The following is a 12,293-nucleotide window of genomic DNA, read 5'->3' on the forward strand; positions in this document are numbered from 1 at the left end:
TGGGTTTGAACCCGCCACCCTCGGCATATGGGGCTGGCGCCCTACTCACTGAGCCACATTCACTCTTAATCAAATTAGATTGGAATCAGTAAATTTATACTCCATTTAAAGAGTATATCATTTATTAAAACGACAGGTGGAAGCTATTGAAGAGAGGGTCAAACTAGTGGCAAAAAATTGAAGTGGAGAGATTTGTAGTGATCTTGTCATGGATAAGCAGTCACGTACTGGCTCCCATAGTGGGTATAGGAATGAAGAGAAGATGGAACTGAGACTTATTAGGCAGAAGAATCAAAAGGGTTTGGAGACTTACTAGATGTGGGTTGTAAGGAAGGTTGGAATCAAGGATGATGCCCTCTGGTGGCTGTTGTTTGGGTGCCTGAGTGAATCCTGATACCTTTCCTTGAGGCAGGGAACACAGAAGAACAATGGGGTGATTGAGTCTGGGGGAGGTGGGAAGCTGCTGATGTTATGCCCAGAGGAGCTAGTGGAATACAGAAATGCCAGCACTGGCTCGGCGCCTGTAGCTCAAGCGGCTAAGGCGCCAGCTACATACACCAAAGCTGGCAGCCCGGGCCTGCCAAACAACAATGAAAACTACAACCAAAAAGTAGCTGTGCGTTGTGGCAAGCGCCTGTAGTCCCAGCTACTTGGGAGGTGAAGGCAGGAGAATCGCTTGAGCCCAGGAGTTTGAGGTTGCTGTGAGCTGTGATGCCATGGCACTCTACCCAGGGCGACAGCTTGAGGCTCTTGTCTCAAAAAAAAAAAAAAAAAGAAAAGAAAAGAAACACCAGCACACTGAGTCCAAATTAAGCAAGGGTCCTTTATTGATTGGCCAGAGCCGAGCGTGGGCTATGCCTCAAAGTGTCTCAACCCCTAGAAGCAGGGGATGGAAACCTTTTATAAGGCGCTTTCAGTAGGGGAGGGGGAGTTCTTAACACAAGCCTAGTTTCACAAGAGCAAACACCTGCACAATTAGATCTATAGAGTAAGGGGAGTGCTTTCAAGGGGGAGCTGTGGTTTCACAGGTTTTTGCTAAACTCTGCAGCTTTCAGCTGAGCTTTCTGATGTTGAAGGCTCTTAGCAAAGTCCTTACCAAAATGGAGTAAGTCTGGCTCTATGAACAAAATGGAATTAGGGTATTACACTGAATGGACTTTAGATGCATTGAAGTTCCTTTAGGTTGTCCAAGTGAAGAGTCTAGTAAACAGCTGGCTTCACAGAGCAACAGCAAGTCAGAGGGAGAAACTGAACTAGAGATATGTGAGTCATCCCATATAGTTGTTAGTTAAACCTGTTGGCTAAGATCTGCCCTAGGAGAGAGTGTAATATGATCACAGGTCTTCAGACATGGCCCTAAAATGAACCTACTTTTCAAGGCTGGATGGAGAATGAGGAACCTTTATTTTTTTATTTTATTATTTTTTTGGGTTTTTTGTTTGTTTTTTCTAGAGACAGAGTCTCACTTTACCACCCTCGGTAGAGTGCCATGACGTCACATGGCTCACAGCAATCTCCAGCTCTTGGGCTTACGCGATTCTCTTCCCTCAGCCTCCCGAACAGCTGGAACTACAGGCGCCTGCCACAACGTCCGGCTTTTTTTGGTTGCAGTTTGGCCGAGTCTGGGTTTGAACCCTCTACCCTTGGTATATGGGGCCGGCGCCCTACTCACTGAGCCACAGGCGCCACCTTTTTATTATTATTATTATTATTTTTGAGACAGTTTCACTATGTCACCCTTGGTAGAGTGCTGTGTTGTTTTTTAGATAGTCTCATTATCACCCTCAGTAGAGTGCCCTGGCGTCATAGCTCATAACAACCTTAAACTCTTGGGCTTAAGTGATTAACTTGCCTCAGCGTCCCAAGTAGCAGGGACTACAGGCGCCCGCCACAATGCCTGGCTATTTTTGGTTGTAGTTGTCATTGTTGTTTGGTAGGCCTGGGCTGGATTCGAACCCACCAGCTCTGGTGTGTGTGGCTGGTGCTCTAGCCACTGAGCTACAAGCGCCAAACCATTTTATTTTATTATTTATTATTATTTTTTTTTAGATATAGTCTCATTATATCACCCTCGGTAGAGTGATATGATGTCATAGCTCACAGCAACCTTAAACTCTTGGGCTTAAGCTATTCTCTTGCCTCAGCCTCCCAAGTAGCTGGGACTATAGGGGCCAACCGCAACTCCCAGGCATTTTTCTGTTGCAGTTGTCATTGTTGCTTAGCTGGCCTGGGCTGGGTTTGAACCCACCAGCCTTGGTGTTATGTGGCTAACACCGTAACCACTGTACTATGGGTGCCAAGCCTTTGTTTTTTTGAGACAGTCTCACTTGTGCTTGGTAGAATGCCCTGGCATCACAGCTTACAGCAACTCCCAATTCTTGGGCTCACGTGATTCTCTTGCCTCAGCCTCCTAAGTAGCCGGGAGTACAGGTGCTCACCATAACGCCCAACTATTTTTAAAGATGAGGTCTTGCTCTGGCTCAGAACCTGTGAGCTCAGGTAGTCCACGCACCTCAGCCTCCCAGAGTGCTAGGATTACAAGCGTGAGCCACCTTGCCCAGCAGGATGAGGAACTTTTTTTTTTTTTTTTTTTTTTTTTGAGACAGAGTCTGAAGCTGTCATCCTGGGTAGAGTGCCATGGCGTCACAGCTCACAGCAACCTCAAACTCTTGGGCATAAGCGATTCTCTTGCCTCAGCCTCCCAAGTAGCTGGGACTACAGGTGCCTGCCACAATGCCTGGCTATTTTTTTTGTTGCAGTTGTCATCTATTTTTTTTGTTGCAGTTGTCATTGTTGTTTTAGATGGCTTGGGCCGGGTTCGAACTGACCACCCTCAGTCCATGGGGCCAGCACCACAACCACTGTGCTACAGGCGACAAACCAGATGAGGAACCTTTAAAAGAAGATTAAGGCAATATGGCTGGAGAGGTAGAAGAAGTCAAACCAGATGGTATCCTGGAATCTGGGAGAAGGCATGATTTGAGAATGGAGGGTTAAATAGTACAGAAGTCACAGGGCAAAGAGGGAAAGTGATGAAAAGTGTGTAAGACTAGAGTCAAACCTCGACAAGACTAGTGCAGGATGTGAATGATATCTCAAAGAACCACTTGGCAAATTTGACTGACTAGATATAAGAAGAAACACAAGTCAAAGATGTCTGCATGGTGTGTTTTTGTTTTTTTTTTAAATTTTGAGACACCTCGAGCTGTCGTCCTGAGTAGAGTGCTATAGCATCACAGCTCACAGCAACCTCCAACTCCTGGGCTCAAGTGATTCTCTTGCCTTCACCTCACAAGTAGCTGGTACTACAGGCACCTGCCATAGCACCCGGCTGTTTTTTGGTTGTAGCCATCGTTGTTGTTTGGCAGGCCTGGGCTCTATTCGCACCCGCCAGCTCAAGTGTATGTGGCTGGCACCTTAGCCACTTGAGCCACAGGTGCCGAGCCGCCATGGTGTTCTTAAGAGGCAACTGGGAACATGTGGTACAAAGGAGGGACTTGATTGGAGATGGAGAGAAGTAGCCTTAACTTTGGAATGGGAGGTGTTTGATAGACAATTAAAGACATTGGATTGGGCTCGGTGCCCATAGCACAGTGATTATGGTGCCCCCAAGGCTGGCAGGTTCAGGCCCAGGCCAGCTAAACAACAATGACAAGTGCAATCAAAAATAGCCGGGCATTGTGGTGGGCACCTGTGGTCCCTGCTGCTTGGGAGGCTGAGGCAAGGAGAATTGCTTAAGCCCAAGACTTTGAGGTTGCTGTGAGTTGTGACATCATGGTGCTCTATCAAAGGCGATAAAGTGAGATTCTGTCTCAAAAAAAGAAAATGAAAAAATGACATTGGATTGATGTTTGGGGAAAAAAGACAGGACCAAGGATTCAATGGTGAGTGTTGTTGACATACAGGTGATAAAATTAAAACCATAAAAATGGATAAGGATAAGGGTACTAGAGAGATAAACAGAGAGATAGAAAGATAGCATCTTGGGCGGTGCCTGTGGCTCAGTGAGTAGGGCGCCGGCCCCATATGCCGAGAGTGGCAGGTTCGGACCTAGCCCCGGCCAAACTGCAACAGAGAAAAAAAAAAAAAAAGAAAGATAGCATCTCAAAGGAGGAAGGTCTTGAATCATACAGTCTAAACTTGGTTTGGAGACTAAGTGCCGGATTTGGAGCGAAATCAAAAGGTCACAACTTTGGTTAGTAACGTTGTTTAGGTCCTACCTCCTAGTTTTGTGGGTAGTTTGGGGGAATCCAGGAAAGGTCTACATACTCTGCCATGGAAAGACAAGAATGTACTTGTCCAGATGATCTGCATTAGTATGGCAGGAAGACCAAGTGATCTCACTTCTCTGTGATCTTTGCTGGAGGTTGTCAGAAGAACAAAGCCAAGTACACATTATTTCTAAAGCTGAGTCAGTGTTTGATGTTTGTGCTTTCCCCCTTAGGTATGAAGAAATCGACTTGGAAACTGGAATTTTAGAGTCCAGGAGAGACCCAGTCCCTTTGGAAGACGTCTACCCCATCCATATGATACTAGAGAATAAAGATGGCATCCAGGGCTCATGCCGCTACTTTAAGGAGAGGAAAAATATTACCAATGACATCAGGACCAAGTCTTTGCAGCCTCGCTGTACAATGGTGGAAGCCTTTGACAGGTAACTGATTTGCACCGTCAGCAATTCCTAGAAATCTGAGTGCTTTGAAGTCAAGGGTGCAGTCAGAGCACTTGGATCTGGCCTACAGCTTCAGTGTGTGTCAGAGTCCACCAGCCCTGCACTAAGCCAGTTCTCTGTCTTCTTCACTCTGCTGCTATTGAGGTGAAATAGGATCAAGGTCCTGTGTTTCTCTTTAGTGTCCACAGTTCTCACACAGTTGGGTAGGGCAGACAGCTGACATTTGGATGGTGCCTTTTTGTTTTGTCTTCTGAGCTGGGCACTATGTTCCCTGGCTGTTCTTCTGTGACAGCCAGTATCCCTGTTTCCCAGAGTGGCCAATCTGACTCTCCATTTTTCTCATTTTCCTGCTTCCCTCCCTACTCATCTCAGAGGAGATAAAAAAGGGTGGCCTTGTCTAAAGCTGTGTTCTGGATGCTTCTTTCTCTCTTTTTTTTTTTTAATTAATTTCTTTTTCTCTTTTTTTTTATTGTTGGGGATTCGTTGAGGGTACAATAAGCCAGGTTACACTGATTGCATTTGTTAGGTAAAGTCCCTCTTGCAATCATGTCTTGCCCCCAGAAGGTGTGGCACACACCAAGGCCCCACCCGTCTCCCTCCTTCCTTCTCTCTGCCTTTCCTCCCCCCCCATGACCTTAATTGTCATTAATTGTCCTCATATCAAAATTGAGTACATAGGATTCATGCTTTTCCATTCTTGTGATGCTTACATTCTTCGTATTAACCTGGATGGAAGTGGAAGACCCTATTCTTAGTAAAGTATCACAAGAATGGAGAAGCTTCTTTCTCCTCCCAGCCCAGTACCTCCTATTCTTTCTGGCCTGTGAGTTAGCTGGTCCATCTCCTTGATTTTCAGCTTTTGCCTATCTCCAGTGCTTTCCCCTCAGTACATTAACACAACTCACCCTTCTCACAACAGAACTTTCACTCTTTTATTTTTTTAAAGACAGAGTCTCACTGTTGCCTAGGCTGTAGTGCCATGGCATGAGCTTAGCTCACAGCAACCTCAAACTCCTGGACTCAAGAGATCCTCCCTCCTCAGCCTCCCCAGTAGCTGCGGGGCTACAGGCGCTTGCCATGACATCCAGCTAATTTTTCTGTTTTCAGTAGAGAAGGGTCTTGCTCTTGTTCAAGCTGGTCTTAGACTCCTGAGCTCAAGCAGTCCTCCTACCTCGGCCTCCCAGAGTGCCAACATATAGGCATGAGCCACTGCACCAGGCCAATAGAACCTTCTCTTGACCTCCCCATAGCTGGCTGGCTTTCTGTCTCTGCAGGCATGCTTCTTGAAAGAAACAGTTGTATTCACTATTTCAGATTCTTCACCTCCCCTTCACTCCTCTGCCCACTGCAATCCTAATTCCAGACTTGAATTCCTAACTTAATTACTTCACCACAGATTTGTCCTCTAAGATCCTAATCCTGATAAGCCCTTAATCTCTTTGGCACTGCTATACTCTAAGGGACTTTTTTTACTCCTGTGGCTTCCTGTCTTGCTCTTTTTTTTTTTTTTTTTTTTTTGAGACAGTTTCACTATGTCACTCTTAGTAGAGTGCTATGGCTTTACAGCTCACAGCAACCTTAAACTCTTGGGCTTAAGCGATTCTCTTGCCTCAGCCTCCTGAGTAGCTGGCTATTTTTTTGTTGTAGTTGTTGTTTGGCAGGCCCAGGTGGCACGAACCTGCCAGCCCTGGTGTATGTGGCTGACACTCCAACTGCTAAGCTACAGGTGCTGAGCCTGCCTTGTTTTTTTTCCTGCTTTCTTCATTGTTCCTTACCAGCTTCTTGGTGGAGCCCCCTCTTTCCACCCTTAATTGTTGGCTGCTGTCAAGAGCTCTGACCTCCCAAGCACCAAATGTATAATTTCAGTGACCTGCTTGTTACACTCAATGTGCTCATCACTCTCCATCACCCAAACCTGCCTTCTCTTCCTTTCTTAGTCTCTTTTGTGTTGCTATGACAGAATACCCAAGGCTAGATAATTTATAAAGAAATGAGGTTTATTTAGCTCACAGTTCTGGAGGCTGGGAAGCTCAAGGGCATGGCACTGGCTTCTGGCAAGACCTTTGTGCTGCATTATAACAAGGCAGAAGATCAGAGGGGGTGTCCTTGCTCTATAAAACCCTATGTTTATAGCAGGACTACTATAGGGCATTAATCTGTTTATGAGGGATCCTCCCCCATAACTCAGGTACTACTTATTTGGCCCCAGCTTCCAGCACTGCCACACTGGCTATTAAACTTCAACATGAGTTTTAGTGGTGACAAACTATATATATATATATTTTTTTTTTTTTTTTTTTGAGACAGAGTCTCAGTATGTTGCCCTCGGTAGAGTGCTGTGGCGTCAGAGCTCACGGCCTTGACCTCAAAGCCTTGGGCTTAAGTGATTCTCTTGCCTCAGCCTTCCAAGTAGCTGGGACTATAGGCATCACCACAATGCCCGACTGTTTTTTGGTTGATGTTGTCATTGTTGTCTCGCAGACCCAGGCAGGGTTCAAAACCACCAGCTCCCGTGCATGTGGCCAGTGCCCTAACCACTGAGGTACGGGCACCTGACCATAGTACTTTCTTTTCTTGTTTCTTTTTTCTGGTTTGGGCAGTCCCCTTAGCTCTACAAGTCAGAAGCATGGGGCTCTTCCTGGGCCCTGATGTGATGGATTGTTCAGGGCAGAGGTTTCAAATTGGCCACATGATAGAAAAAGATGCTGTTTTCTCAGCATGGTGTTGTGTTGTTTTCAATTTTATTTCATTGCTAATATTTGAATACCTGGATTTCTAGCTTTTCTTGAAAAATCACCAGATTTGGCCTAGGCACTATGGCTCACACCTGTAATCCTAGCACCCTGGGAGGTTGAGGCAGGTGGATTGCTTGAGTTTTGAGACCAGCCTGAGCAAAATCAAGACCCTGTCTCTAAAAATAGCCAGGCATTGTGGCAGGCACCTATAGTCCCAGCTACCTGGGAGGTTGAGGCAAGAGGATTGCCTTAGCCCAGGAGTTTGAGGTTGCCATGAGCTACAATGCCATAGCACTCTATTGAGGGTGACAAAGTAAGACTTTGTCTCAAAAAAAGAAAAGAAAAGAAAAATCACCAGATTTGATTACATTGATACCAACTTTTAAGTTACAGTGTAGGCTGTCAGATAAGCCAGTACTACCCAGTTCTGTACAGCCTATGGTTTCCTTCATGTGTGCTACCTGCCTTCCTGACCATGGTCTAGAAGGCTCTGTAAGACCTAGCCCCTATCCCCAGCACTCTGACTTCAGCCTCCTTAACTTCCCCACCCCTCACACTGTGCTTTACCCTGAACACATGGGGCTCCTTTCTGTCTCAGGACAACGCTGTGTGCTGTTCCTGTCCCCAAGAATGTTCTGCCCTCAGTTCTTTGCATGGCTGCGTCGTTTAGGCTTCAACCTGACTCCTCAAAAAGTGTCCCCTATTGCCAAGGCAATGTCATATTACTGTTGTTGGTACCAAAATGGTTTTAAGATTGTATTTATATCACCCTTTGCTCCCCACACTATAAACCCCTTGAGGGCAGGGATTCTGTCCATCTGGGATGATGAAGAAAGGAGAAAACCCATCTGACTGAGTTGAATGGTGTGACCGCAGGTGACTCCGTGAGCAGGCATCTGTAGACAGCAGGGCTGGAAAGAGTGACTCTTGGTTCCAGATGAGAGGAATTAGTAGCTTGTGAGCTCTTACATTGGACCCTTGGCAACTCCTCTGGCCAGGAAAGGGAGGTTGTCTATGTTAGTGCATTTCCTGCTGCTACAGCAGAATACCATGGACCGAATAATTTGAAAAGAACAGAAATTTATTTGACTCATGCTTCTGGGGACTAGGAAGTCCAAGATCCTGGTGCCAGCATATGTATGGCAAGGGTCATCCCATGGCAGTGTCACATAGTGAGGAAGTACAGGCACATGCATGACAGAGATGGGGCCAAAGTTATGTTTTCATCAGTAGTCTACTTCTGTAATAGCTAACCTGTTCCGTGATAACCATATTAATCCATTATGCGGGCAGAGCCCTTATGGCCTAATCACCTCTTAAAGATACTACCTTTTATTTTTATTTTATTTTATTTTTTTTGAGACAGAGCCTCAAGTTCTCACCCTCGGTAGAGTGCCATGGCATCACACAGCTCACAGCAACCTCCAACTCCTGGGCTCAAGCAAGCCTCTTGTCTCTGTCCCAAGTAGCTGGAACTACAGGTGCCCACCACAACACCTGGCTATTTTTTGGTTGCAGCCATCGTTGTTTGGCGGGCCCAGGCTGGATTCGAACCTGCTAGCTCAGGTGTATGTGGCTGGCGCCTTAGCCGCTTGAGCCATAGGCGCCAAGCCAAGATACTACCTCTTAATATTGTTTAAATGGAAATTACGTTTTCAACATGAAGATTCAAATCATAGCATATTCCAGTTGGGTAACTTGATGCTAAAGAGTAAGTGATGGATGGGTTCTCTGCTAGCACATCCTGTACGATCTCTCTATTGTAGGACCAGGGCTTGGACACTGAGAGTGGGTGAATGTAACAGGTCAGTTTGCCCAAGACATAGGTTTAATTTAGCAGGCAAAGAAGGCTCCATGGTGAGGAACATAATAAAGCTGTTAGACCTCAGCAGAGAGTGTAATCTTCTCACTTGGAGTAGCTTTATTTATTTTTTTTGAGACAGTCGCACTATGTCTCCCTTGGTAGAGTGCCATGGCGTCACAGCCTCCCAAGTAGCTGGGACTACAGGCGCCCGCCACAACACCCAGCTATTTCTTTTTTGTTGTTGTTGTTGTTGTTTAGCTGGCCTGGGCCAGGTTCGATCCTGCCACCCTTGGTGAGTGGCTGGCGCCATAACCACTGTGCTACGGGCGCCAAGCCCCAGCTATTTTTAGAGGCGAGGTCTCCCTATGGCTCAGGCTGGTCTTAAGCAATCTAACCACCTCGGCCTCCTGGAGTGCTAGGATTACAGGCATGAGTCACCATGCCCAGCCCATAATGGAGTGGTTTTTTTTGTTTGTTTTGTTGTTTTTGAGACGAAATCTCACTATGTTGCCCTCAGTAGAGTGCTGTGGCATCACAGCTCATAGCATCCTCAAACTTTTGGGCTTAATTGACTCTCCTGCCTTAGCCTCCCAAGTAGCTGGGACTACAGGCTCCCATCACAAGCCTGGACATTTTTTTGTTGCAGTTGTTATCATTGTTTAGTTGGTCTGGACTGGGTTCAAACCTGCCAGCCTCAGTGCATGTGGCTGGCATCATAACCACTGTGCCACAGGTGTCAAGCCAATGGAGTATTTTTGATTCTAAAGTTTGTTCCATGAGTCCAGTTCATTAGGCTAATTTATTTACTTAACAAATATATACAGAGCCCCTACTATGCACCCAAATTATTCTAAGCTTTATAGGTATCCTGGTGAATAGTCAATAATGCGTTTTCTCTTGTAGCATTTGTGTTTACATGAGGGAAAGTGACAAGAATGTCAGCAAAAAAAAAAAAAAAATGGCCATTCTGAGACTGCTAATTGCTATGAAAAATATGGGAATGGTTGGGGTGGCCTGGAACTCTCATTGGCACTTTATGGAAGGCCTGGGGAATTGATAACTGAACTGTGACCTGAATCTGAGAAGAAATTGGTCACCTAAATGTCTAGAAGAAGAGCAGCTATGCAGAGAAAACAGCAAAGGCAACTACCCTGAGGCCTTTTCTTTTAGGAACAAGAAGACTGTGTGGGGGGCAGAGTCATAGAAGATGAGATGAGTATGGCAGGGAGGGCCAAACATGGAGGACTTCCAGGTTGTAAAGAGGAGTTTGGATTTTATTTATTTATTTATTTGAGACAGTCTCATTTTGTCACTGTTGGTAGAGTGCTGTGCCATCATAGCTCACAGCAACATCAAACTCCTGGGCTTAAGCAATTCTCTTGCCTCAGCCTCCCAAGTAGCTGGGACTACAGGCGCCTGCCACAATACCTGGCTGTTTTGAGAGACAAGATCTTGCTCTGGCTCAGGCTGGTCTCGAATCTGTGAGCTCAGGCAATGTACCTGCCTCTGCCTCCCAAGTGCTGGGATTACAGGCGTGAGTCACCATGCTGGGCCCACGGAGTTTAGATTTTTTTTTTTTTTTTTTTTTTTTTTTGAGACAGAGTCTCACTATGTTGCCCTTGGTAGAGTGCTATGGCATCACAGCTCACAGCAACCTCCAACTCTTAGGCTTAAACAATTCTCTTGCCTCAGCCTCCCAAGTAGTTGGGACTACAGGCACCTGTCACAACGCCCGGCTATTTTTTAGATGCAGTTGTCATGGTTGTTTAGCAGGCCCAGGCTGGATTCGAACCAGCCTCAGTGCATGTGGCCAGCACCATAACTACTATCCTATGGGAGTCGAGCTAGGAGTTTAGATTTTATTTTATTATTTTTTTTTTTTTTTAGAGAGAGTCTCACTTTAGTGCCCTCGGTAGAGTACGTGGCGTCACAGCTCACAGCAACCTCCAGCTCCTAGGCTTAGGTAATTCTCTTATTTCAGCCTCCCTAGTAGCTGGGACTACAGGCACCTGCCACAATGCCCAGCTATTTTTTTTTTGTTGCAGTTTGGCCTGGGCCAGGTTTGAACCTGCCACCTTCGGTATGTGGGGCCGGCGGCCTACCCATGGAGCCACAGGCACCGCCCAGGAGTTTAGTTTATTTATTTTTTTTTTTTTTGTGGTTTTTGGCCAGGGCTGGGTTTGAACCCGCCACCTCCGGCATATAGGACTGGTGCCCTACTCCTTGAGCCACAGGCACCTCCAGGAGTTTAGTTTTTAAATGAGTGCCTTGAGGATGGGCACAGTGGCTTATGCCTGTAATCCTAACACTCTGGGAAGGAGGATTGGGAGACTGAGGCAAGAGAATTGCTTGAGCCCAAGAGTTTGAGGTTGCTGTGAACTATTTCACGGCACTCTACCAAGGACAATAAAGTGAGACTCTATTTCAAAAACAACAACAACAAAATGAATACCTTGGCAAGCCCTAGAAGGGCTTCCAGGAAGGAAATAGATTGTCTCTTTTCTTCGGCACACTGTAGTTATAAAGCTCAGAAAACTTGCTTAGCTTATTTAACTCAGGGGTATTTTGAACTTCTGAGAAGAAGCAGAAAATGAGGATTCCAAAAAGTTCTGCTTTTTCATATTTTAGTTTTCTTAAAATTGGATAAGCCTATTTCTTTATGTGGTTGTTTCTGATTTGTAGGTGGGGGAAGAAACTGATCATTGTTGCCTCCCAGGCCATGCGGTACAGGGCCTTGATAGGCCAGGAGGGGGATCCTGACCTGAAGCTCCCCGACTTCTCATACTGCATCCTGGAGCGATTAGGCCGGTCCAGGTGGCAAGGAGAACTCCAACGAGACCTTCACAGCACTGCTTTCAAGTAAGGGGAGGATTTGCTTCTCTGCTTTAAGTTATGGGGTTCACTGGTCATTGCACCCTGCGTTCTAAATGTAGAGGCCTACTGCTTTGTCTTCGAGAGGCATGGCTTTTCTTTCCAAGGCCATCATCTCACAGTGACACTTCTTTTAGGTTGGCTGGACAGGGGGTATGTTTCTGGTATGTGTGTCCAAATGAGAACCTTTATACATTGTGGGCTTAAAGCT

General features: G+C 46.0%; 1 protein-coding gene across 2 annotated transcripts in view; it reads left to right on the plus strand.

Annotated features, from left to right (window-relative positions):
• GTF3C1 (general transcription factor IIIC subunit 1) overlaps positions 1-12,293 on the plus strand; it is a 102,425-nt gene that overhangs the window by 2,938 nt on the left and 87,194 nt on the right. For both annotated transcript variants that reach the window (XM_053554664.1, XM_053554665.1), the window contains exons 2-3: positions 4,445-4,654; positions 11,894-12,070. In XM_053554664.1, coding sequence (XP_053410639.1) covers positions 4,445-4,654; positions 11,894-12,070 — 387 coding nt within the window. The remainder of the gene's footprint in view (positions 1-4,444; positions 4,655-11,893; positions 12,071-12,293) is intronic.

The sequence above is a fragment of the Nycticebus coucang genome, chromosome 12 (assembly GCF_027406575.1).
Source record: "Nycticebus coucang isolate mNycCou1 chromosome 12, mNycCou1.pri, whole genome shotgun sequence".
Classification (NCBI taxonomy): Eukaryota; Metazoa; Chordata; class Mammalia; order Primates; family Lorisidae; genus Nycticebus; species Nycticebus coucang.